The sequence below is a fragment of the Lacerta agilis genome, chromosome 1, assembly GCF_009819535.1.
Source record: "Lacerta agilis isolate rLacAgi1 chromosome 1, rLacAgi1.pri, whole genome shotgun sequence".
NCBI lineage: Eukaryota > Metazoa > Chordata > Lepidosauria > Squamata > Lacertidae > Lacerta > Lacerta agilis.
In genome coordinates this window covers 130507126-130533916 of record NC_046312.1, presented here as the reverse complement: position 1 = coordinate 130533916, position 26791 = coordinate 130507126, and the positions used below count along the sequence as shown (strand labels likewise).

General features: G+C 41.3%; 1 protein-coding gene across 1 annotated transcript; it reads left to right on the top strand.

Moving 5' to 3' along the window:
• Nucleotides 1-1294: 1294 nt before the first annotated feature.
• RBM44 (RNA binding motif protein 44) lies at nt 1295-24099 on the top strand. The gene is made up of 13 exons (XM_033171186.1): nt 1295-1728; nt 6054-7426; nt 8439-8494; nt 9782-9955; nt 11494-11569; nt 12067-12163; nt 14345-14458; nt 16583-16668; nt 16760-16830; nt 18572-19034; nt 19875-20020; nt 20113-20269; nt 23663-24099. The coding sequence occupies exons 1-13, from the start codon at nt 1410-1412 to the stop codon at nt 23663-23665; spliced, it is 3135 nt and encodes a 1044-aa protein (XP_033027077.1). The 5' UTR covers nt 1295-1409; the 3' UTR covers nt 23666-24099.
• Nucleotides 24100-26791: the final 2692 nt, after the last annotated feature.

Sequence of the window (26791 nt, the reverse complement as noted above, 5' to 3'; positions counted from 1 at the left end):
AAAGATGATGGAAGTTATAGTGCAGCAATATCTGGAGAGCTAAAGGTTCCCCCCACATTTGCCCTAAAATGTGCAGTAACACCAATGCTGGTTGCATGCTAAGTTTGTACAGGCCAGTAGGCCTGAATGAATTCTTAAGTGAAATGGTAATGCTTATTGCTTCTGCAACACACCATTTCAGTGGCAGATGTGCAGGAGTTTCTTAACAGAAAGGATGGGATATGTATGGAATATGCTGAAATTGCTTGAGAACGCAGCTACAAAGCCTTCAGTATAACTATCTCAGGCAGAGAATGCAACTTGCACAATTACAGGATGTTGAGCTCCCATGGAAATTCTATGATGATAGTAGTAGTAGTAATAATAATGAAATTGTTACAGAATTAATTTTATAGGGTTGTTGTGATATATGAAAATGCTCGCTAAAAATAGGTCTCAGTGATGTCTGGTTTTCAGCATTTTGATATTTCACCAGCTATTACAGATATATCATGATGTCTGAAATAAGGATGAAACTACGGTATGTAGAAATGAATGGGGTAATGTCCTAGCAACTGCTATTACTTAGGGGTGTAAAACTGATCAATTTTTACGTATCTTTAACATACTGTTACAACTGTTATTTTATAGTACAGATAATATTTAAATTAGCACATTTTCTCTAAAATACACAGAGAAGCTATTTAGAGGGAATGCAACAATAAACAAAATAAACAGGAGGCAGGGGAGAGCTGAGGTGGCAAAGCAAGCAATGGGGTGGCAGAAATCATGAGAGAAGCAATGAGGGGCTTTATGGTTTTTCCCACATAGTGATTTTTTTTACATAGTACACATACACATCGTGATTTGTGATATATGTTGCCACATCAAATGTTGTGAAACCATTGCTGTGCTGTGGTCTTCAAACGGTTTTGGAAGATGTATCAATACATCACCCAGCCCTACTAAAAAAACTTTAAGCATTCTCTGCTACCAAGAATTAAAAGAAATTTGCCTTAGACATTAAAGTATTTTTATGTTGATTGACAGTGGTCAAGACCTAAAGAGCTGCACACCATCTACCTGCCCAAGAGAATTTTAGATGGGATTTCCCAAAGAGCCACTTCACATGTCATTAGCAGGCCAGTTCTGAAACTAAGGTTTGCGGTTTAAAGAGGAGAAATTCAACATTCTGCTAGGGAGTGAGTCCCATTGAACTGAGTAGATATGCATATCTTTCACTATTGTTGCTTTAGTTAAGAGGTTCAGTTGACTGACCACCAAGATTTAGTTATCCCATGTTTATGTCGAATGTATAAGAGATGTATTGTACTACTTTGGATTATTTAACCATTTCTTTTTATATTCATGTCTATTTTGCTTGCTTTCCAGGAATTAGACTATCACCCTGTCACACACATGTCTAAAATATGTCATGGCAATCTCCTTTTAATGAAAAAGCATACATTCAACCTCTGTTTGGTACACGGCCATGTGTCCCGAGAGATTGTTCACTTTATGGTCAAGTCCCATATTCAGTGGCACCTTTCTGGTTTCACCCAAGAGTGTATGTACCTATGCCTGTGGCTGTAGATGCATCATATCCACATCTGGTAGTGCCTTCTTCCACATCTGTCAGCTTTAAATATGGACAATTGGAAAACAGTTACTATAGATATGCTACTGCTGAAATGAATGCCTGGGGAATTCAAGTTTTAGAAAAGCCAAATAATAGTCATAGCTTTTCTGGTGAGTTAATTTTACTTTTCAATAGTTAGTGACTTTTTTTCTTAGCGTTTTGCAACTATAATTTGTAGTGTGAGCAATCTTAATTAGAAAATACAGCTTATATTGAGTTTGCAGGCTGTATTTTAACTGTCAATGGAAGAAAATAGTAGACAAAGGATGAATGGTAAGAGCTGTTTGACGGTGGAATGATCTCCCTCAGAAGGTGGTGGACTTCTTCCTTGGAGGTTTTTAAGTAGAGGTTGGGTGGTCATCTGCCATGGATACTTTAGTTGAGATTCTTGCATTGTAGAGGATTGGACTAGATGACCCTCAGTTCTCTTCCAACTCTACAATTATATGATTCCAATTTGTTTGCACACAAGTTTAAAAAACCCTTTTTTTTTTTTTTTTTTATAAGAATTTATTGGGATTTTTCTATAACAAACATAAACCCACACCCACACCTACAATAAACAAATGCAAAACAAATAAAACAAATACAAACAGTGTCAAGCTTTCTTAATGCATCTTTCTAAAATAAAAAAACTTCTAATTCCATATCTTGACTTTTGACTTCCCCTGCCTTTTCACCTTCGAGTTTGTATCCTTAATCTATTTTATAACCATTTCTCCTACAAAAAAAAAACATTAACTACAATTGTATAATTACATTCAATTATATCTTCAACAGTTGCTAAAAATGCATCATCATAATAATACCTCACCATTTAATCTTCTAAATCCATAAACTTAATCCACTTAAATTCACTTTGCTTATACTCCACCTCATAAATCTTCTCAAATCATTCACATCTAATCTATCTCTTCTGTCCTTAAGGTTGCTGCTAGTAACATAAAAACTTGAAATATCTCCTTTCATGTTCAAATAAGAAATATAACAAAAAGTTGTTGACAGTATTCACCCTCCGATTTCAATTTACCATATCAGGCTGCTTAAAGTTTTACTTAATGCTTCACCCCACTCCCCCTCTGTCCATTATTCTTCTCCTAATGGCATCAGCACTGAACTTCCATATCTCTTCTCTCTCCAAGCGTCCACAGATCCAGGCACAGTCCAAACCTCTCCTTGCCGCGAGTTCAGAGGTGTCCATCTCATCATCTCTCAGCTTCTTCGGTTCTTTGTAACATTCCTTTTCTTCTTGTAGATACCTTAATTCTCTGTCCCTGGCCCCCGAGCTCACACCTCGGGGACTGGATATACGAAATCTTAACGTCGCCTTGGGGCTGCCACCCCCAAAAAGCGAATTTCTTCTCCGAAGTAGCTCATTCATTTCACTCCATCTTTGCATCCATCCTCTCAGCTCTTTGGCAAGGCTTTCTTCCAAAGTATCAAAAGTTTTGTAAGCCTCCTCTGTGGACAATTGGTTCCATTTCAGACCCCCACACAAGACTTTGACTTTTCTATAAAGCAGTTCCACCTTCAAGGCAGTGAGTCTCTGTTCGTCCGTTAGTCCAGAGTTCAGTGCCAGTTCAAGGACGAAACCCAGCATACTGGCAGAGGAGGAGGAAACGGGTGTCATATTTCTACTCCCCTCTTTGTTCGTCGCCATTTTCCTGAACTGGAGCGCAAATACCGCAACTTTAAAAGGAGATATTTTCCTCTAGTTTCCCAAAAAAAAAAGTTTACCAGTCTCCTGTGTCAATTTTAAATACATTGTAACCAGTTCTGTAGCAGCAATCAGTCAAATTGGTTAGATTCTTGAGCTCGAAGGGAGGGAGGGCAGGCTGCCATTCTCCTTCCCCCCGGATCGTTCCAAAAGCACGATTTCTGATCAAATTCTTTACTCACGACCACCGGGTTCTTTTAGCTCCATTCTTCACAGGTAGAACTTGGACGCTCACCGCGGGCTCTGTCGCCGCATTTGCATCCCGGTTGGGGCATGTCCCCGAAGCCCGGCTCCGTTTGCCCTTCACCCCCACTCCCCCTTTACAGGGGGGGCAAGGGAAGGGTTCAGAGCCTCCGCGGGCGCAGCCGGGGAGCCCAGGGTGCGGGACGCTCTTCCCGCACCCCAACCGGAGCCGCGCGCTGCGGTAGCGCGGCTCCTAACCCCCGGGATGGACAAGGCGCTTCGGACCCGAAGCAGCCTTCGACCACCCGACGATGGCGTCGCCGCCGGAAGTCTTAAAAAACCCTTTTTGTTACATTTGTGTATCACTTAGTTGACTTATGAAGAGAAGTAGTTTTGGATTTAGGGAATCCAAATGGGATCCATTTTTGCTGTACTTCCCATGTTTACCATGCTTATTGGATGTTGATGGGGTAGGACAACTTTGATTTGTGATATTGGTTAACCAAATGCAGTTTTTAAAGCGAGTTTCCAGGATGTGTGTTACATGATGATTTACTATTTCTGTGGTTCACCAACTGGGTATGGTACTACTTTCTTGAGACAGGCAGAGTCTTCCTCCTCTTTTCTTATATGACATAAACATAGGGTAAGTGCTCCTTAAAGGTGTTGAGGATCATCTGACTCCTCCCCCAATTTAATTTGGGTAGAAATGCTGCTTGCTCTAGTAGTATTTTTCTGTGTGTGCCTTTAGAAAAGTGACTTATTCAATTTCCCTTCCTGGTGCCAAGCTACATGCACATGACTGTGTGGGATGATTTGTGCATACAGTTGTGAATTGGTAGGTGCCAGGCTTGGAGTTAAGCAGAAAGTGGAAAACATTAAGAAATGGGGTGGGTGGGATGAGCAAGAAAGTTGCAGTATTTCAGCTTCAGTTTTATATGATAAGAGCATATGATAAATATGCTTACTACAGTGTAAGTAGCCTGTATTTGCTTTGTTAGTGCAAAATAAAATGCTTCACCACATCAAAGGCCCTGCAGCTTCAGGTCTGGCAAATCAGAGAGGGATTGGGCCCTGCAAGGGATCCAGGGTGCTCTGGATCCCATGGAGACAAACCGTGTTCAAAATTCCCTGGGTACCAGGTGCATTTTGCCACTGGCACAGGTCTCATTGTGACTATGTGGAGATTTCTGGGCACCAGGCTGGCAGCTGACATCTCCATCAAGCCAGCTGATTCATGAGCAGCAAAAGATGCTGTGTGAATCAGGGACCCCTTGCTGGGCATCTTCACAAGTCAGTGCCAGGTTGAGTACAGAGATATTGACTGTGCTGCAGCCTTTCCACAGGCCACCCAAATGGAACTTACAGACCACAGTTTAAAAACCTCTGCCGTAGTCCATAGTTATTTCCATTTCCACTGTGTGTGTGGTTTCTTCTTGCATACTGGGACAATGAATTATCGAAAAATGAAGTTGATATCCTAGAATTGTTGCATTGGCAGGGACCCCAAGGGCCATCTAGTGCAACCCCCTGGGGAATAGACATTCCATTGTGGCAACCTTAACCTAGGTTTAAGGTGCCATTTGGTGCCTGCCTTATATACTTGAGTTTCTTATGCTGGGCACAAAGCCTTGGGCACCCCAAAGACCCCCCGTTTCTGGGCTTGGTGCTGACTTCTGCCAGCAGGAGGTTACTACTAGCACAGGTGCTGCTGAAGCCTCTGCTACAGTGGAGTGCACCACTGCCACAAAAAACAGGGACATTCCTTTCCACCAGTGAAGGCTGGCAGGGGCAAATTCATGCCATTCTAACATGGGTGTGGGGGTAAAATTAAACCCTAAATTCTTGTCTAAAGCTACAAGTCTGAAGTTTTCCTTTCATCTTTATGATCTTAGTGTTATTAGTGGCTCTGGATATGTGTTGAGAGAAGATCAAAAAATTCTTAGTGGTATCGTACCAGTAGATCAGTTGTCTTTGTTTCTCTCTTGTGCGATTCTGTAAAGAAAAAGAAATAGTTTGAAACTGATTCCTTGTGTGTGGATATGAAATGTGTCTACTTGTGAACTCAAGAGGTCCTTCTTCGAAAGATTCAGGAGTAGTTTTCTATCCTGTTTTTGAACTTGAGTCCTCAAAATGACCATCAACATTTTTGAAACACAACAGATAACCAAAAAGCATATGCTCAAAAAACAAAACTAGCCCCATTGCTATAAGTTGGTCCTGTGGGGGTTAGTGCAGGGACAAATGGAGGTGTTAACTGTCAGCCTTTAGAGAACCCCAGTTAACAGATTATCTTTATCTGGTACACTAATTGCTAAAAAATTCTAAAAGTAGAAGTGATAACTGTTAAAAGCTCTTTTTTCCCTTATTAGTATCAATCAATGTACCCCTTCTTCCTAGTTCACTGCCTTCTGTTTCCTATGTACCTATTTCTTCTTTCCAAATTGAGCAGTCACTCCTTTTTTTTACTATATAGGATAAATTTGTGTTACAGAAAGAATATTTAAATATGCATTTGGTATTTTGTCTAAACAGGTGAAAAAGCTATTAAATCCCATCATCTACCATCAGATGGTTCTGAGAAAAGTAGGCTCAGTGAAGCAATGCTTAAGTTTGTTGCTTCTGGAGACCATTCTGACGTGGGAGACATGGAGCAGAGAGAGAGTGAAGTTGAGAACAATTCTTATAATTCAACAGGCCTGAGTGCTCTCCCTGGATCAGAACATTCTGAAAAAAATACAGTTAATGATATCTCTGACTTTTGCTTGAAGCTTGCTAATTGCTCCTCTTCCAGCCAGTCATGTTACGTAAGTGCCTCAGAATTAAACGCATCAAAAGGAAGCTTGCCTTATTTTAGTGCATTGGCTGATGAGAAACTGGAATCTGCACATAAGGAAGGTGGGGAAATGTCCATTGCACTGCCTAATGTAAGTGAGACAGATATGAACTTGGATACTGCTGCAGACTTTTCCTACTTAAGTAACAATCAAAATGAGGAGTACAAATGCAGAGGCTTAGATGATTCCACACTAGACTGCATTGGACTACAAGATTACATTGGTCATCAGCCAGAAGCTTTTCAGGATAAGGAACTGTCAAATGAAAATCAGCTTGCAGATGCCCAGTGTCCCATGAACAAACAAAAAGAGGAGTCTCCTACTTCAGGTTGTAGTATTGATTGTGACTGCTACAAGTTCAGCAAAATACCAGAATTCCCCCAGACTTCGCAAGATAGCAAATGTGACACACAAGGCGAAGGTTTAAATTTTGATGATCAACCAGGAGATGAGACTATTCGTTTGCTCAGTAGTACTGTCAATAAACAGTCAGTTAGTGCTAAGGTTAATAATCCCAAATTATTCTCAGGGAGCAACTCTAAAATTGATAAAAATATGAAAACAGATTATCTTTCAGGTAGAGCCCTGAAAACTGGAAATACACATGTATTGCAGCAGGAAAGAAAATGTTCACATGCACACACCTCTAGCGGTGATACAGAAATTTCAGATTCCTCTGGCTATGAAGTTGTAGTTGATTCTAAGCAGGCAAATTGCACCTGTAAGTCATATTGTCATTGTGGAAGATGCAAAGCATGTAATAACCAGAGTACAATTAACCAAGCTGTTGATGCAAGTTCTGATTTTAGAGCTTGTTTTACAACAAGCAGAGCAACTAATGTCAAGGCTTCAGTAGTGTCCAGAGGACAAAATACAGTTATAACAATGATGAACAAAGAAAGGCCCAAGCAGTGGCTGATGGATTCTGTCAGAAGTGTTGCCTGCAATACAGATTGGTCATGCATATCTGACAACGTGGAGACGACTACCGCACAAGCAGCAATGGATGATATGTTGGAAACCTGTATCACTAGTGACAAGGCGAAACATGGATTCAAATCAAAAATGGAGGTAACTTTGAAAAACATGGGGAAGCTTGTGGAATTAGCTATTATTTGAGGCATTCTACTATATGTTTTTCTAACTACTCTGTAAGGCAGACCATAATTGTATCTGCTTCCTACTTCAAGGCCATGTGCCCACCATTATCAAGTTAGGGGGCATAGATAGGTATGTGGAAACATGTAGCCATGCATGTGTTTGTCTTCCTATCTGGGTAGGCAGTTGCATGAACAAGTGGACAGCCAAAGCTCTGAATCCTTAGGTTTTGAGTTTGACTCGTGTTTTCTGAGAAACCTGTTGGCTAGAGCCCCAGAAATCTTTGCCAGTCAGGCACACTCTTAATCATGCTTCTATACTCTGAGACAGACAAAATGTAAATAGCTGGTTCACAACATTGGTAGCATTGGATGTTCATAAGGTGCAATCATAAGGCACCTTTGAACTTTCTCCATAAGGATTAGTGTGCAACCCACTTATTTGTTTACAGCATTTGTAATGTCCCCCCCCCCTTTCAGCCAAAAAGCAGCTTACAAAAATCAGTTGTGAGATAGCCCCTGCCCTCAGGCTCACAGTGTAAAGAGATAATAAGGCAGGAGGGAAAGGGAGGGAAAGAAATTAGGCAAAAGCGAGCTGAAGCAGAAGTTCTTAATGGTTCCAGTTCTTAAAGCAGTTCTGGCTGCCTTGCCCTTGATAAAGGTCAGTACCTACCCTGCAGCACTCTTTCCTTCCCATATCAGATCCAGGAGCATCATATGCAGGGCATACATGCTGGTGTCCAGAGTACAAATGCTGAAGAGCTGCAGCCAACTACAGCTCGTATATGTTTCTGATTCCTGTAGGACAGTCGTGTTCGTAACTTAGGAAGCCAATATAATATGGCTAGACATGCAAAATTCTGGATTCACTTATTGAAACAAAAAGCATTCACAGAGTATGTTACATAAGGTTTAGGGACTTGCTAGTTAAATCTGATTTACAACTTTAGTTTGTCAATAAAACTTATTCAAATTGCTATTCCTAGGATCTTTTGGAATGGAAAAATAGCACTAGCAGAGACTTAAATGAAATTCCAAACAGGTATGATACTTTTAAAGTTATTTTTACTACTTCTTAAAACTTAATTTCCTTTGAGGTTCTTAAAGCTCCACCAGTTGGAACCTGTGATTACACGAGTGAGGAGGGAGGCAATTTTGCCAACTCCCCTGCAGAATATTTTTTATTAATTTTCAAAGATAGGTGATTCAAGATTCTACAAATAACAGTGTTAACAAACAGGAACTCATTTATAGTCCATATACAATTATAGATCAGTGCCAAACAAATAAAAACATTAAAACCAAAATAAATAAACCACAGGTATGTGAATGCATGGAAGATAGTGATTAGAACCATTTATAGCATAGACATAATTGTTAAGCAGAAGTGGTTAAAAACATGGACCCTATCATACCAAGGGAAAGTACGGTATTTAAAGTATTCAAATACCCTGAGTCACTGGATCAGCCATAATTGTTTGTGGGCTGAACGGAGGTCCTTGGCCATTTTTCTCCTAGCTTACAAATGAAATACTGTAAGTCAAACCAAACAGGTCCAAAGTTGTCATTTTATCTTGGATCCCTACGGACTCTCAACTTATTAGTCAGTTTTTCCAGCAGGGCAGTTCCCCACCACCACCTATTGTACTCCAGCGAATTCGTGAAAATTGTCCTCCCTTCTTTCCATTGCAGTTTCTGGTTCAGATTGCCAGCCCTTCTAAGAAGGAACACCCTGAATCCAGGCTGGTGAGAATTAGTATGGCTAGAACTAGGCCATGAAAATAGAAGGCTAGCTGAGTAAGAATGTTCCTCATGTTGCTGTTCTTCTTACTGGCGTCTAAATCCCTTATAGGGATGCAGGTGGCACTGTGGTCTAAACCACCAAGCCTCTTGGGCTTGCCAATTGGAAGGTCGGCATTTTGAATCTGCATGATGGGGTGAGCTTCCGTTGCTTTGTCCCAGCTTCTGCCAACCTAGCAGTCCAAAAACATACTAGTGCAAGTAGATAAATAGGTAGCTCTGCAGTGGAAAGGTAAATGGTGTTTCCATGCATTCTGGCTTCTGTCACGATATCCTGTTGCGCCAGAAGCGGTTTAGTCATTCTGGCCAGGTGACCCGGAAAGCTGTCAGCCTGAAAGCAGAGATGAGCCCTGCACCCCAGAGTCGAATTCAACTGGACTTAACCGTCCAGGGGTCCTTTAAATTTATAAATTCCTTATTTTTCTGGTTGGGAATGAATTTTCAATTTTTTTTCCTTTCTAAATGTACACTTTAAGTAGAATCCCCTAATCACATTTGTTTGTATTCAAACTTAATATTTCTTTTTAAGGATAATGCAGCTTTCTCAAGAAATAAACAACCATTTACCAAGCTGCTGTAAGGAAATGCTGGAGAGAGCTATAAAAGCGGAAGTGCAGCTTTTAAAAATCCGCTATCAGATGTATCAACAGCACTGCTGGCAGACTTACATTAATTCCATGGACAAAAAGAAATCTGTAAATGGGTGTGTATGAAATAGTTTCTGGTGTGGAGGGTGGACTGTTAACTGGCTATGGGCAGAACACCAAATATGATTACTAATACAAACATTTTCAGTATAATCCATGCATATTTACTCGTATTCATAGCATTGTAGTGTAAGGCTAAGAGCTGCTGTATCTGTGGGACCTAGCTGAAAGCCAGTTGAGTTAAAGGCATAAATATTTTGTCCAGTGACTCCAAAGAAAGCAAACTACCGTACTCAAGGAAGTTAGCCTTTTTACAACAGTTTCAGAAAAGTATTTGGAATAACTGTTTAGTGAGTCAATAAGTTGGCATGTTTATTTAGGCATGAGGCTGAATGCATCTATATTCATGTTAGTATAGTTTTTTCTTTCAAATGCAACTCCTGCCATGTTAGAGTCTTCTCAAAAGCTGTCTACGTTTTGGCAAAGAACTTCCTATTCCAGAGAAACAAAAGGATTGTGAGAAGTCACTAACTAAACAGCCCCTTCCGCTTATGTGGTTACCTGGAAAGAGAACATTTGATGTGCAGTGCCAAGGCATCCCCAAATAAAGGTTGCTAGTTTCCATGTGCTTTTTAAAAAATGTGAATACAGTGGTACCTCAGGTTACATACGCTTCAGGTTAAGAACTTTGCTTCAGGATAAGAACAGACATTGTGCTCTGGCGGCGCAGCGGCAGCAGGAGGTCCCATTAGCTAAAGTGATGCTTCAGGTTAAGAACAGTTTCAGGTTAAGAACGGACATCCGGAACGAATTAAGTACTTAACCAGAGGTACCACTGTACTGTAATGTAGTTTGGCCCTCAGAAGAGAACAAAGGATTAGGCTTAAATAAGAGTTTTGCAGCAGTGGCAGATGTTTTTTACAAGGACTCTAGGAAGAATCCCTTTACCATCTTTTGAACTGTAGGTGGGCACAAATGACAAGAGGAATTCCCTTGTCATCCAGGAGGTCTGTAGGTAACAAATGGGTGGCCTTGAACAAGCGGGGGACAAAGGACCAAGAGCTAAACAGGCAGTGCATGGAGCTCCTCTTTTCCCTACTTACCTCACCTAGGATTATGCAATCCCTATACAATAAACTGCCACAAAATCTCTGTTTAGTCCAGTGCTCAAAATTAGCCAGGCACGTTTTGCCTGGGAGAAGTTACAGGAGCATCCACCAACTTGTAGGATCTGAAACACGTCAAGCCTTTTATACGTTGCACATTCAATATGATAATGTTGACTTCGGTAACGAAGGCAATGTGCAATCAGTGACTTTCTCTCATTGCTTGGTCTCACCAGTGCATATCTCAACAGCCCTTTAGCACCTCCATGGGAGGTTTGTGAGATTTGCTGCTCACTTGATCTTTCAGAAATGGTCATAACTCATTATCAAACCTAAAATATTTCCAAATTATATTAAAGGCAAGATTCTTTCTTCTGACACATTGAGAATTGAGGCTGTTTTGATAAAAATAGACAGTGGCTAAAAAGTGCTTTCTGTACCTAAACAAATGTCAAATCAATGAATACGCATTTTATTTTTATTTTCAGTTCTACCCTTGGGACAGGAAAATCTGTGTCTCGGGTGTCATTGCCACAGAATATGGAGGTTTCTTCACCCCCTTTAGTAAGTCTTCTGCATACTTCATTACCACACTACCTTAAGAATTCTTTGTGAACTTTCAGAATGGTTTATTTTGAAGGCTGATTTTACATTACAACTTCTCTATTAAACATAAATATAAACCTGTTACAGCAATGGGGTATAATATGGTCTATATAAAGCAGAACCATTATATCAGCCTCAAAAATAAATAACACAGGGCAGATTGCTCATTGAAGACTAAGTATCTTTTAAGTGAGTGTATGTGTATGCTTTCGCTGTTTTGGTTAAATTTTTGTTTCAAAAAGCGTAACTTTTCTGTTTGGAAATTACAAGTTCTTGTTGCGGTATCCCAGAGAAACCCTAAGGAGAAAGGGGTATTCCAAGATGGCGCTTCTCTGAATTGTGAAGCACGAAATAACTTGTTCTAAAACTGGCCTGTGTTTGAAGAAGTTGGCACTGAAAATCTGTCTGTCGAGCAAAAATTTTAAATTGAAGTACTGTTGTTTTTTTAACTTTAGGTTATGTGTCAAAAGAAGGATAGTGAAAACACTGGCCCTGATTTGTCCCTTTCCAACAGAACCTCTGAAGAAAAGAAAAATGAAATTATGGAAAATAGTAAGTTAAACATTTTTAAATGCTGGGTGAAATTATTACATTGTAATTGTTTGTCCTCTAAACTATAGCAAGCATTAAATATGACATGCAAGTAGTTAAATATTCACAATTTTCAAAATTCCAATCAGAATGTTCCTAATTGGGGAGTGGATTTGATTTCAGGCAAAGTGACACTAGAAAGGGGCACCACTAGTAGTGTGCCAAAGTAACATAATGTATATCAGGGTGGATATGGTTTAAATCAAATTGATTTAAATCACTACTCAGTAAGACTTGATTTAAATCATTTTTTTCAGGAAGACTCATTCTTGCTGGTATAATCTTAATATTTACAACCAGATGAAGGTTTCATTTTTGGAATAATGATTTTTCAGAATAGTTTTTACAGTTATATCAAAAATTACTGATTTGGTTATTCTATTAGAAATACATAGACAGATAATTATGAAATTATTGTGAGGCTTAATAAGTTAACTGTTAATATTTGGACAGCTTTTCTGCTGTACTTTATTGGAAGGAGAAAAATAACCATTTCCTTAATAACAATTTAAACAATTTACTTAACTAAAACAATAACATCATAGTATATGTTTGTTAACTGATGTGGTTAAACAATTTTTTTAAAAAAAACAACTTAAGCTGAGTTTTAACACATGAAAAACTTAAAACAAATCCTTATTTATTGATGAATAGCCTTTGGACTATAATGTAACTTAAATAGAAAACTATCTTTAGAAAGATTTTTCCTCCAAAAGCATTTTATTTTAAAAATCCAATTTACTGTATTTTTCTGTGTATAGGATGCCCCTTATTTGGGGGGATTCCAAATTAAGAAAATAGGGGAAATTGCCCTGACTTGTTGAGCTTTTTGGGGGGAGGATTGCCCAGAGGCTAACAGCCGCACAAGTCTAACATGCCGCCTATCAGCTGTTCCATTGCTGGCAATCGCTGATCTGTTTGGGGGGGGGCAGAGTTGAGGTTTTTAGGGGGGCAGAGTGGTGAAGCTTTTTTAAAAGTTACTTTTAGCACTTTTTGCCTTTCCCACAGGGCATTCTTAGTCTGCTTGCCTCCTCCCACTCTGCCCGCCCTACAGCTGGGAGGGAGGCTGGCGGCAGTCTGTTTCTGCCGCGTGGAGTCTGGCCGGCAGCTCGGCGGGACCAGCGCTGCCGCTCCAGTTGGCTGTGGCAATCAAAGATATCTCACCCCTCCACGGCTTTCTTGTGGGTCCTCCTTAGTCTGCTGTCCTCCTCCCCCTCTGCCCGCCCTACAGCTGCGGGTGAGGCTGCTGGCGGTCCGTTTGTGTCGCGAGGAGTCTGCGCCCGGCTACTCGTGAGTGGCGCTGCAGCTGTAGGGCGGGATGAGGGGAGAGATACCTTTGATTGCCACGGACAACTGGAGCGGCATCGCCAATTGCGCGGCAGAAACAGACCGCCTTCAGCCTCCCCTCATCCCTCCCTACAACTGCAGCGCCGCTCACGAGTATCTGGGCGCAGATGCCTCACGGCACAAACGGGCCGCCAGCAGCCTCACCCCTAGCTTTAGGGCGGGCAGAGGGGGAGGAGGACAGCAGACTAAGGAGGACCCACAGGAAAGCCACGGAGGGGTGAGATATCTTCGATAGCCACGGCCAACTGGAGCAGCAGCACCACATACACCTCATCCCAATTATCTAAGCAGGCAGTCACATACAAGCACCATACAGAACAGAGACTGGTAATTACTGAGTAGAGCAGTGCTTTTCCTTGCTATGTGGTTCATAGTCATAGTTTGCCACAGTAATACGTGGCTTATTGAACCATATTTGTAGTGCTTATCTTAAATGTCCGATGTTGTTCTTTATCTTAAAAAAAATAAAATAACCCAAGCTTTAACTCAGTGTGTTTTGATCTCACAGATTTAGTCTATAGAAAAGTAAACGTAGGCTCTTGCTTTAAGTTCAGATTTAATTTTAAGCTGTTTTTAGAGAGACACCTGACATAATTAAAATCTTAATTAAGAAAATTATTTTTATCGGACCTTCAATTGGTGTAGATATTGGTATATAGTCTCCTGAACCCTGTTCAGCAAATTTTGGATGTGTTTGGCAACTTTTAAAGACAAGGCTGTGGGATTGAGCCCTTTTTTCTACCTCTTCTGAGCTTACCTGTGTGTTGTGTGTTTAATATTTACATCTGTTTCAAGGTTCTTCAAGTATTCAAGAAATCAGTGAAGGCTGGTTTGATGCTACAGAGAACCTGACAGTAACTGATTCTTCACTGCCACTTACAGATCAGTTAAAGCCAAGTGGTACATCAGGTGCATGTTGACTATTGGTTTGGGAATAGCACTGATACTTCTGAGCTTTGGTTACCTTTGTTCCCACACAAATATCCACCCCTGCACAAATTCAATTTTAGAAACGTTTTAAAGGTTTAGCTAGGTAGCTGGTGCTCACATCTCCTCTTCAAGGTAGGAGACGTCATCTCTAGTGTATGCAGATACCCTAAGAAACTGGGTGATATCCCCCATGATACGCTTGCGGAGAAGCTGGTAAAATGTGGGCTGGAGAGGGTACTGTATTTTCCGGCGTATAAGGCGACTGGGCGTATAAGACGAACCCCCAACTTTCCCAGTTAAAATATAGAGTCATAGGTGAAGGGCGACATGCACAAACATACCGTGTTTCCCCTATTTTAAGAGAGAGAGTCTGAGGGAAGGGAGGTAAGAATCAAAATGAAGAAGCCAGCTGAGCAGCAATTAAGATTGCTGACTTGGTAAATGGTAGCAATTAAGGAGCAATTGAGCCAGCAGGAAAGCGGGGTGTGATAAACTGCCCATCCTTTATGCACAAAATGTGACGGTGTAGGGCAGCGTTTAGCAGCTCGCAAACAGTGAGAAGGGAAAAGCCCTCACTGCAGCAGGCATTTTAAAAGGCTGCTTTATGCCTTCGGAAAAAGCAAGGAGACAACAATCAGACATGTGGGAGAAGGGGCCGCCTCACAGTTGATCGGGGAGGAGGGCATTCTCCAGCGAGTTCGGGGAGAGAAAGAGAGTACGCAGGAACTCTCATATACACACCGCGCTCGCTGGGAGAACAAGCTCTCCGCCGCTGCAGCCGCTGCTGCTCCCATGCACAAAACACAGCCAGCCAGGAGGGGCACGGCCAATCCGGAGCGGCAGGGCGGTTGCGCTCCGCCCTTCTCAGCGCGAGGGCTGTGTTTACAAACTCAGCCAGAGAGAGGGAGGGAGAGGCGCAGGCCGAAAGACAATGGTGGCGTCTCCTCCGAGCCCTATAAAGATGACACCCGGCGTATAAGACGACCCCTGACTTTAGAGAAGATTTTCCTGGATTAAAAAGTCGCCTTATACGCCAGAAAATACGGTAACCGTTAGATGGATTTGTAGTTTCTCCCCAGCCTTCCTAGGGGCCAGTTTGGGCTCAGCATTTTGAATCCTCTTGGTCCTTTTTGTTTCCTCTGCATGTTCTTCTTAGCCTCCAGTGCCTGTCATTCTTCTACCTGTCTAAGTGTTCTTCAGCAGCTCTGCCGCAGGATGGAACTCAAGCTCTAGTAGGAATTACATCAGCTTCCTGTTTAAGTTTGTTGCTTCTTGCCTATGGAGCAGCAGGATGATTATAACCTACCTGTATATCTCCTTGCACTCTACAAAAAAAAAACCCTTTTGCAGTAAATATTACTGTTTTGTTCTGGTGTATCACGTGGGTGTATCACGCCGGTAGAAAATGATAGGGCAAGCAAAGTAAAATCATATTTTTTTCAGTGACACGTACGCATAGCATGAAAAAGGACATGCTTTCCCAGTCCTTTCAAATTTCTTAAACAATGATGCTAAGCAGAGATTTTTTAAATACTTTTCATTTTTATGTTGGAGATGAAAAAACTATTAATTGCTAATTTTATTGTAATCATAAGTATACCTTGTAACGAGCAGCCCCCAATTACAGATTCTTGTAATACATTTTATGTTGGCTGCTTCTTTTGCTAACTGATTCTAGTACCCAAATCTACATCTTTGCAGGACATAGACAATTTATTTATTTTTTAAAGTGGGGGAAATGGCTTGTATGAGAGTTCTTTTTAATGTTCTGATATGTCTAACTGTTCTTTTACATTTTGATCCTGAGCTGAACTTGTGAGTTTTTATTGCAAGAGCTCAGACACAAACAGTAAAAACAAAGCAAATGGAGATTTTTACAGTTCTAATCAAAGTCTTGGTATTAAGTCCTTTGCATTCTGGGAAACTGTGACCTAATGTATGACCATAAAAAGAATTCTAGAAGGGATTTTTTCTTCTTCTTAACCATTTCTGAATGCCTTTTCTGTCTTCAGTATTGATGCTTTATTTATGCAGTTAAATTTCTTTTTCTTTTCAAAATATACATGCTGAGCTATGCATTATTGTTGTATTCTACTCTTCCAGAAACACAGACTATAAAAGACACAGAAAAGGAGCTAAAGAACATATATAGTGTTCATGTTGCAGATTTAGGTCCCTTAGTATCAGAGGTAAGTCAACATATATTTAAATATAATAGTGTTTTTCACCGAATGCTTTTTTTTAAACCTGTGTCAGTGAAAGTCTTTTTGTCTATTTCAGGTTGAACTGTGGCTTCATTTCCAGAAGTATAATGTTTCTGAGATTTCCATTTGTGAATATTCTGCCAACAGGTACTGTATAATATACTGTCATTTTTCGCCTGCATGATTTCAGAACTGAAGTACATTCAGTGAAAGACAGTAGGCCAGCAACCTGCGCTTGCTTCACTTACACAATCACAATCTTACACAGGGGGAATAAATAAATAAATGGAGAGTTGGGGAAACCCTCTGCTCTCCATTTATTTGTTTTTTGTGTGCACCCAGCGTGTTTTCCTTGGTTACTGGGTTTTGGGACGGGAGTGAGCTGTGGCAGCACCCCCAAGCCCTTGCACTGCCTTCCCAAACCAGCCTGGTGGTGCCTTCCGGGAAGGAGGGGGGGAGCTATGGGAGCACTCCAGAGGCCAGCAAGAAAGGTGCTGCTTCACTTACTGGTGTCTGGGAAGCTCTTGGGGCCCCCGTGCAACCTTCCCAGGCCCTGGTAAGCAGCCCTCTGCCTCTTAGAAGGGCAGTTTGTGTTATTTTGCCTTTGCTTGTGAATCCCCAGAACCAAACCCTCACGTAAGCACAGGCCCACTGTACTTTCGTTATTCATGGATGATTTGCAGGATCCTAGGAATCTATCACCATATGGCTCTTTGAAGCCTTTCCCCTCATTCCCTCTGTTCCTGCTTGCCTTCCCTTTGGTCTGTTGTGGGCACGCAGCAGACACAGCCATTACCTGGTCTTGTGGGCTGCTGGATGCTTTGCATTTGTCACTCCAAAGGAAACAAAAGTACCGTATTTTCTGGCGTATAAGACGACTGGGCATATAAGACGACCCCCAACTTTTCCAGTTAAAATATAGAGTTGAGTTATACTTGACCACAGATTCTCCATCCGTATAAGACAACCCCCGACTTTTGAGAAGGTTTTCTTGGATTAAAAACTAGTCTTATACGCCAGAATATACAGTAGAAGCAAAGCCTCAAAAGGGCGTCTAAAAGCTATTTCTAAAGTATAAAAGTAATCCTAATAAAACAATAACATTCCCAATGAATTTCGGTTGGTTACAGCCTTTCTCAGGGCCACTCTGAGAATCAGGTCTAAATAAATAAATAATGCTGGTAGTTCTAAATGTAGGCGTTAATGCAATAGGACAGTTCATGAAATAAACCATGCATAGAATGAACCTTAAAACCTCAACTAATCATACTACACACTGACACAAATCACATGAAATGTGCTTCCTGTATACTGCAAGACATGGAACCATAGAATTGTAGAGTTGGAAGGGACCCTGAGGATCATCTAGTCCAACCCCCTGCAATGTGGGAATATGTAGCCGTCCCATACAGGGATCGAACCTGCAGCCTGGTGTTATCAGCGCCACGTCCTAACCGAGTGAGCTATCCAAGCCATAATAAAGCTCTGTCAATTTCTCATTGAAACAGAGAATACGTACACCTCATGAAAATGAACTTGGTTATAAAATTTATGGAGCCTTTTGGGTATGAAATGCAGCCATCCTGTTCCATGGCAAGGCCATGAGCACAGGCTCCTCCTGCTCTGAGTATAATTTGTGTGTGCACACATGGCATGTGTGTGCCTGGCCTTAAGAAGGGGAGGTGTGACATAGTTTTGTCACTGCAGGTAGTGGTGTCTTTCTATGTTGCCTGTTGAGAGGGGCAAGAAAGTAAATGGGCTTAGTTGATCCTTTTGCAGAGGAGAAAGGATTATACCGCTAATGTTTTGGTTTACAGTTGAAGAGGCATATTGGATAGGTCTTAAATTTTCCATTTTTCTTAATTATGCCACATCTTTTTCATTCTAGATATGCTTTCCTTAGTTTTAAAACCGCCTCTGATGCAAAGCTGGCAGTGAAAGAAATGAATGAGAAAGAAATAAAGGGGAAAGCAGTAAAACTTCAACTTGTAAAGACTGCAAAAGAAAACGGGCTGCCAGATTACCAGAGTTATGTGAAACCAGAGTATGGAAACAAAGGACCACGTTATACCTGTGGAAAGAATATGGAAAATAGAAATAACTGTAATGTGACGTTCAATGCACCCACTTCGGCCTCAGCTACTTGCAAAATGCCTGCCATCTCTTCAGAAGGGCCCGATATCTCCAAAAGTCCTTTAAAGTTACCTTTGCCTTCAGCAAGTGATCCCCAGCCTCTCTTGGACTCTTCAAAAGTGTCTCTTTGTGCTTCAGCCCCTTACAAAGTACCCAAGCCTGATCTCAAATCTTCTAAACTTTCATCAGAAGATACACATCTTGAAATTGATCAAGAGGTAACATTTCCCCCCTTTTGGAATGTGTGTCAAAACATCTTTTAAGACACAGTGCATGCATTCTTCTTTTGTAAGGATAATACTGACTGCTTAACACAATATTTAAGTGATTGGGTGCAGGCCATAGGATTGGGTGCTCCATTGTGGAGCAAACTGCCCCACCCCCACTGAATCTAAGCAACGGTTAACTTAGTCTAGCACCACCATTGATCACACTTTGGGGTAAAAGCAGGATACTTGCTAAGGTGGGTGTTGGGGGGCTGCTGCCACCTTGTCACTTTTCTCCCAGCCTGACCAGGTAAAGGTGTGGGCAGGTGAGAAAGAAACGATGAGACAGTGAGTATGTTGGAAGACTCCCCGAGGTCTGCATAAAAGGCAAGATGGAGCAACAGCAGAGAGTGGTCCTGGGTGGAATGTGAAGGATTTACAGGCTGCAGAGCAAGGAAAGTGAGTCAGAAAACCTGAACCAGAGTCGGATTGCAAGGAATGGGAAGGCTCCAGTTGTGGATTACATTTATAGTTACTGTGTTTAGATCTGGCAGGAGATAATTTGCTCATCACATGGCATGGAGTTGGGGTGGGGCAGCTGCCTCCCCTCCACCTAACCATGATGAAGTGCTTGACACAGTTGCTTTTGAATAGCACGCACTCAGGTTGAAAGGCAAATCCACACAAGGTGCTCTGGGTAGAGGCTCCCACTTATTTTTGCAAATGTAGTGGGAAGCATTTTCTAACATTTTATTGAATATTTGTTTCAATTTTAGCTTTCCTTATTTCATCAATACAAATGCAGTTTTTCCTTATTTTGTCCATTAAGTAGCTCATGTAATATTTGCCTAGGATATTGCAGGGGGCCTCTTACCGTTGGGTTCAGTACAGTTTGTTCCAAATCCATCCGCTACCTTTATACCACCAAACGCATTAAACTTAAGAAGCTTCCGTAAAGTGGTGAAGAAGCTGGAAGATCTATATCCAGAGCTTCAAAGGCAAGTATACTTTTTTTAATGGTGACATTCAGAAGAATTTGTTTACTGAAATTCTCTGGAGTCTCTCATTTCCTTTTCTCCTTCTCTTTTAGGGACAATATTTTGGATGCTTTGGTAGAGATAAAAGAAAATAAGGGTTTGCTTAGTGGCTTATCGCTTAGCTCTATTGTGCAAATGACTTCATCACTACTGGAAAAGAGATTTGGATGTAAATCTGAGGAAAAGCAAAATAATATGAGAAATAAGCAGGTGAGTACCCAAACTACCTTCAAATTCATAATATTGCATACATCTAAACTTGGCGGATATCTACTGGCCATTTTCTTTGATCATAAATGGAATGTGGCCCTCCAGACCTCCGTCTTGGCCCCCAGAGCTCTCTCCAGGCCACACCTCTCTTCAAGTGCCTATGTTTGGTCATTGTGTATTCCTGAACTGTGACCAGAATCTCTTGCTTGACCAGATGAGGAGATTTGCATGTAGAAAACTGATTTTTGCATGGCTGGAATGTAGCCTCTTGTGAAAAAAAGGAGAGTTGCTTATGTTGCTCAGTTCACTCTTCCACTGACTGGAGCTCCCAGAAAGTTGCTTGTGATGGAATTCAGCCATTGGGCTTAACAGGAACTTGAAAACTTGAGCAACCTCTTTATATTCTGCCTTGAATTTTTCGGATCCAATTCTACTGCTGAGTCATTGCCTTTATTAATTGCTTAGTTATATCAACACAAACAGTTTGGTGTAGCACTTCTCACTTTGTAGAAGATTATCATCATAGAATTGTACAGTTTGAAGGAAGCTTGAGGGTGATCTAGTCCAACCTCCTGCAATGCAGGAATCTCAACTAAACCATCCGTGACAGATGACCATGTTTAACTAGTGGTCTGCTAAGACCCCTAGATGGCATGCCAGGTGTCCCCCGTCTTATATTGGTGCATCTAGTTCTTCCTGCCTAAGTGCGTAACTGTACATTTGTCCCTATTGAAATTCATTTTGTTTGTTTTGGCCCAGTACCTTAAATGATTGAAGGTAATATTGAATCCTGATTCTGTCTTCCGCGATGTTGGCTACCCAACCCAGTTTGGTGTCATCTGCATATTTGATTAGCATCCCCTCAATTCCTTCATCCAAGTCATTGATAAAGACATTGAACAACAGTGGGCCCTGTGACACCCCACATGTCACTTTTTCCCAGAATGACGAGCCATTGTTGTTTATCAGGTGCCTCTCACCTGTGTAAGGTGGTTCCCCATCCCTGTTTTAGATAGTTCGGTATAGAGAAGTACAGTGCATGGGCATGCCTACCTCTGCTTCTCTCTAGTTAGCAGTCCTGCTCCTAGAAGTGACCCAAGAATGCTGGACAAGTTGATACTTGTATTAGAGAATGCATTTATTTGATCACACAGCACACAGGCTTTATTGCGGTCCATAGACCCAAAACACACAGTACAGCGATGGTATATATCAGCAGTTATTAAGGTGTAGGGGTGGCCTAGCTAGCCAACAAAGGAGCTTTAGTTGAGAGAAATTTTGCTGTGGCCGGTGTAATAGTATCAGTCTTATCCTCGAGAAACTTGGCAATAAAATGAGTCTACTATTCCAGTTTGCTCTGTTAGCAATGGTTTGATTAAATGCTGTCTAACCAGATTATACAGACTGCAATGTAATAAGATGTGTTTCATACATTCAACACACTTGGAACATGGGCATAGCCTATCTTGGTATGGGACACCAGCCAATCTACCACTGAGCACTTCAGATGGAAAAATATTTAAACTGACTTTAGAAAACAAGATGGCAATAGTTTGATATGGTCAGACTCTTAAGGTAGGGAGATAACAAAAAAAAACCCTGCAGATATTGGATTCCTAACACAGACAGGGCACATGCTGTATATGCGAGATTGTAAGTCACTGAAGCCAACATCCCAAAACCTCTGTTTCAGTTTTGAGGGCAGTATCACACCCCAGGTGGATAAGAAAAGATGGTGAAAGACCTATGGAAGAGGCCTTACACACCATGGTTTTTGACCAGGAACTGATGTACTCATTTATCAAATGGAGGAGTATACCATTTCCAAGACCATATACGCAGACTCTTAGCCAATATTTCAGAGCACTCACCAGGCCTTAATTGAAAGTGGGCATTCACCAGTTTCCTGAAGAAGTAATGAATTTGGTACCTGAAGTAGGGACCTCAGAAACTTTTATTGAAATCTATCAAGCTTAGGGAAAGAACCATTACACCAAATATTTGAGGCATAAAGGAATTGTGTTACAGATTTTGCACTGAACACTTTTAAAGCTTAGGGAATATACTGACCTTCCTGTGTATGAAAGAAACAGAGAATTGCAAGTTTGCTCACCTCTGCTATTTGGGAAATAGCCAGTGAGTGTTCCAAGACTTTGTTTTGTGGACGGTAAGCCCTAAATACCAAAAGCTTTTAGTCTGTTCAAGTGCATGACCATTGAGGACCCATCTATTTCCAAAAACCATGATTTTTATTTATTACGATTATAAGGTCGCTTTCAAGACAATAATCTGAAAACTTCCACAGTTGATGTTTTAAGCCAGATTTGGAACATGAGAGGATAAGCAGCGTCATCCGTATACAGTAGAAGTGGGGTGCTTCCTGCCCCCAGCTTGGGGCACTGTCCATCTGGGCCCTTTGGACTTTCTCTAAGTCACTAAAAAGAGATTAAACCATAGGGGGACCCCTCTTCCCATCATAATGTTGTTAGCCCCAACAGACCATATCTTACCTGCATATTACTATCTATATATAAGGCTTTATAAGACATAGGAGACTTTTGTCCTCCATCACCAAATGCAACTTTGACCATAATTTGGATCTAGGGATGGAGTCAGTGGCAGATTTTAGGTCCACAAGGGCCACATATAGATGGCCTTGGAGTAGTCTAATATATTTGTCTGTTAGGTGTAACAGCACAAGAATAGTGGTTGGATGTTGAATCGTTTGCCTGGAAAGCAGCCTGGGCTTCATAGATTACTGTCTTCCAGAAAAGTTGACAATTTAATGTAAAGATAACGGGCATATAATTTCCCCATTATGGGACAGTTATTGTGGAACCAGTTATGCCCTGTGAAATTTGCAGTTTGGCCACCTGAATTTACGTTGTTTTATGTCATTTTTTCCTAACATGGCCAATTAGTAATGTGCTGCTTAAAGCAAAATTGGCCATATGTTTTTTCAGCAAAACATACATTTAACTTTTGCCCCAGCTGGTGGCAGTGTTCAGACACTAGTGATGGGTCTTCTCTCTCCTATTACCAGTTGGGCTAACTGAATAAGAACAGTCTCATCCTGTAGCCCTAACATCCTTCCTTAGCTAGGACTGTGTGAACAAGGGGCAATACTGGAATCTGCTGGTCTGCTCCCAGCAAATGTTGACAGGAGGCTGTGTTGTGACCTGCCAGCTTTACTCAGCTCCCTCTGATCAGAATAGAGTTCCCAGCAACAAAGGTTTGTTCCTATTTCCATATAATCTCTTGGGTATTGAAGAATTGCTTCTTCACAGTAGAATGCAGATTTCCTATAAAAAAATAAATAGCATGTTTAAATTCATCTTCAATTTTTCAATTGACAAAAACTTGCTAGTTTTACAATATCTTTTCTATATATAGTGACTCTGCAGCTGTCGGTGAATCTGAATGTATTTTTTCTGGGTGTTTCTGTCACTGGCATGAATGAAAAGAAAAGCCATCATTGCAGGCCTGAAAAGAGAATGCACACTCAGTTGAGGAGCTGCAAGTGAATTTAAAGAGGAATGAAATGTTAGCTTATGGAAAACTGTGAGTTGTTTGGAAAATGTTCCAGCTTTCAAAGATATGCACCTTTGCAAGGAACTGATGGTCTTCTGCTCTTTTACTCTGCAATGAACAAAAATATTTGCCTTAGGTAACCATTAAGCAAAAAGGTTCATCTTTTGTTTTGATAACCATATTTTGTGTTTGTCAGCTACTGTAATGTGAAACTACTTTAGAAAATAATATGTAATTAAGAATCTGATGTGACTGAAGTTTGTAGCTGCAGTTTCAATAAACATGTTTGGTTATAGTAAGGTGTAAGATGTTTGTATTTTAATTGACAAGGCTCATATTTATTTGAAGCAAAAAAAAGTGCTTCCCCCCTTTTTAAAAAAATATATATGCTGATACAAAATCAAAGATGTTTCACAGATGTATCACTTTTTGTAGTTCTACACACTGGGAACAATACAGCAAAAATTAAACATTTTTAACTACCACAAGTTCCAGTGGGAGAGATAACTGTGCATTCTAACTTGTCCATTGAAATCAATGAGATTTTAAAGTGACTTTTCTCAGGGCTTTCTTCATGTATGACTCACATGCTGTTCGACTGGGAGATCCTGCCAACCAGCAGGTCAAAGGTGGCATTCAGCTAAGTTCTACTCAGAGTGGACCCACTGGAATGAGTGGGCCTGACTGAATGAGGCTCATTGCAATGGGTCTGCGCTGAGTTCAGTTTAGCTGACTACACCCAAACGTCCCAGGCTTGCTAATCTTCAGTAAGGAGGCAATCCCACTCTAGGATGCACAATCCATCCATAAGCACAAAGCAGCCATGTCACTTTTCCCTTCCGGCTCTAGCACTTTTGAACTACCTTCATGGAATATTCAGCAGCAGCTTACCAGGAATAGGCAGACTGCTGTGGGAACAGGTGTTTGAATGGTGCATTCATGCAGCAGGAGCAACTCCCAGCATCCCTGACATGGGCTGTGCTAGCTGAGGTTGGTGGGAGTTGGCTGGACAGCACTGCATGGGCTACCCCAATGCCTTTCTCCATTCAAATGTTAGGTGGTTTTCCGCACAAAGCAACATCTTTTAATTTCTTTTAAAGAAAAGAGGTGAAGGAAACTTGGCCTTCTAAATTCTTCTGCTGCTAGGTTTGAGTTAACCCTTTTTCTCCCAGAAGTCAGTAGCGGGATATGAAAACAGGGCAGAAAACCATCAGTACACTTCAGATTGCACTCTAAGCAACCAATAATCAAACTTTTTTTTTTTTTTAGTTTTAAGCTTCAGATATGATAATGCAGTTTTCTGCCAGGTACTCTTGACCTGTGGGACTGGCTTATGACAGAAAAAGAAATTTATTGTGTAATAGCAACTGGCACACATGTAAACATACCAGGTTTGGGACAGAAACCTTGTTACCAATAAATTTAAGGTTTCTAAGGATTTGGTCAAGGGACATTCATTCGGTACATGGGAGCAACACACACCTTTTTCCAAAAAAAATGCTATATGGTATATTGAGGAAACTTGTATTTCAAATCTTTTAAAAAAAAAATAGGTGTAAAAAAATAAATAGGTGGTGTTTGAACACAAATAAATGCACACTTAAATGCATGCCTATAATATGCCCCAGGTTTCTGGAACTTGCAGTGAATGATGAAGTACTGCTTGAGGTGAGATAGCAACACTGCAAACCCATAGAGCACCATCCACTAGGATGGACAGGGGAAAGATTTTGGAAGCATAAAGTCAAAAGTGTTAATATACGGATGAAGACAAACACACAGAAACAGCAACCCATAAAGTATATGCACTAACTACCCAGTATGGACACAACCCTTGTATTCCCTTCTTCTAGGTCTCAAGAAGTGCTTAGTAGAATAATGTATTTGTAATTATGAATCTTTATTGTATGGCTAAATTAGTTGTTGTTTAGTCGTGTCCGACTCTTCGTGACCCCATGGACCAGAGCACACCAGGCATGCCTATCTTCCACTGCCTCCCGCAGTTTGGCCAAACTCATGCCAGTCGCTTCGAGAACACTGTCCAACCATCTCATCCTCTGTCGTCCCCTTCTCCTTGTGCCCTCCATCTTTCCCAACATCAGGGTCCTTTTAGGGAGTCTTCTCTTCTCATGAGGTGGCCCAAGTACTGGAGCCTCAACTTCAGGATCTGTCCTTCCAGTGAGCACTCAGGGCTGATTTCTTTAAGAATGGATAAGTTTGATCTTTTTGCAGTCCATGGGACTCTTAAGAGTCTCCTCCAGCACCATATGGCTAAATACACGCTTCTATTTACAGTGCATCCAGTGTACTCCCACTGGAAATGGGTTGCTAATGGTTGGGCAAAAATGACATTCTAAATGGTTATATTAGAAAGTTACCCAGGTAACAATTTGTTCCTTTGAACTGGGTAATGAGAGTTTCTGTCTCGATAGCAGGTGCCCAGTTGCTGAAATGCTCTGCACATCGTCATTCGTCTTAGTGTCACGTCTGTGAACTTCAGAGGAATAAAATAGGTACACCTGGCAGAAAAGCTCAATATCAGCACGAAACATTAGAAATGGCTGTCAACCACATTCATGCATAGAAGTGTCTTTTCAATATTCAGAACTTTTAGGTTCAACGTTTGAGGGGGGGGGTGAAGGTCATCTTCCTCTAGGTTCAGAATCTCACCTGGAGGGCGACATTTGTTGCAACCTTCAGACTTCACTCCCTTCCCTTTAAACATCCAGTCTGTCGAGGAGTTCTGCAGAACTCAAAACCTTGCTCACTGCTCATAGTGATTTCTTTGGATTTCAAAGACGAAGAAGCCCTCCCTAGAGTCTGGCTTCTTTGCTCGTAAGCTGAACGAGTCCCTTTGCGAGGTTTCTTTCCCAAGCAACAACTTCAGGATTTCTTTCCCCTCTCCTCTGCGCTCCCTTTGCGCACGGTGCTTGCGCCTGGCGAGGGTGCGCGCACGCGGCTCTCCTTTGCCGGGCTCTGCGCCCGCCTTAG

Coding starts and splice junctions, on each gene's coding strand:
- RBM44 (XM_033171186.1), top strand. CDS start 1,410: ATGTCATGGCAATCTCCTTTTAATGAAAAAGCATACATTCAACCTCTG. Junction 11,570..12,066: donor AGGTTTCTTCACCCCCTTTA/GTAAGTCTTCTG, acceptor TTTTAACTTTAG/GTTATGTGTCAAAAGAAGGA. Junction 16,669..16,759: donor TAGGTCCCTTAGTATCAGAG/GTAAGTCAACAT, acceptor TGTCTATTTCAG/GTTGAACTGTGGCTTCATTT.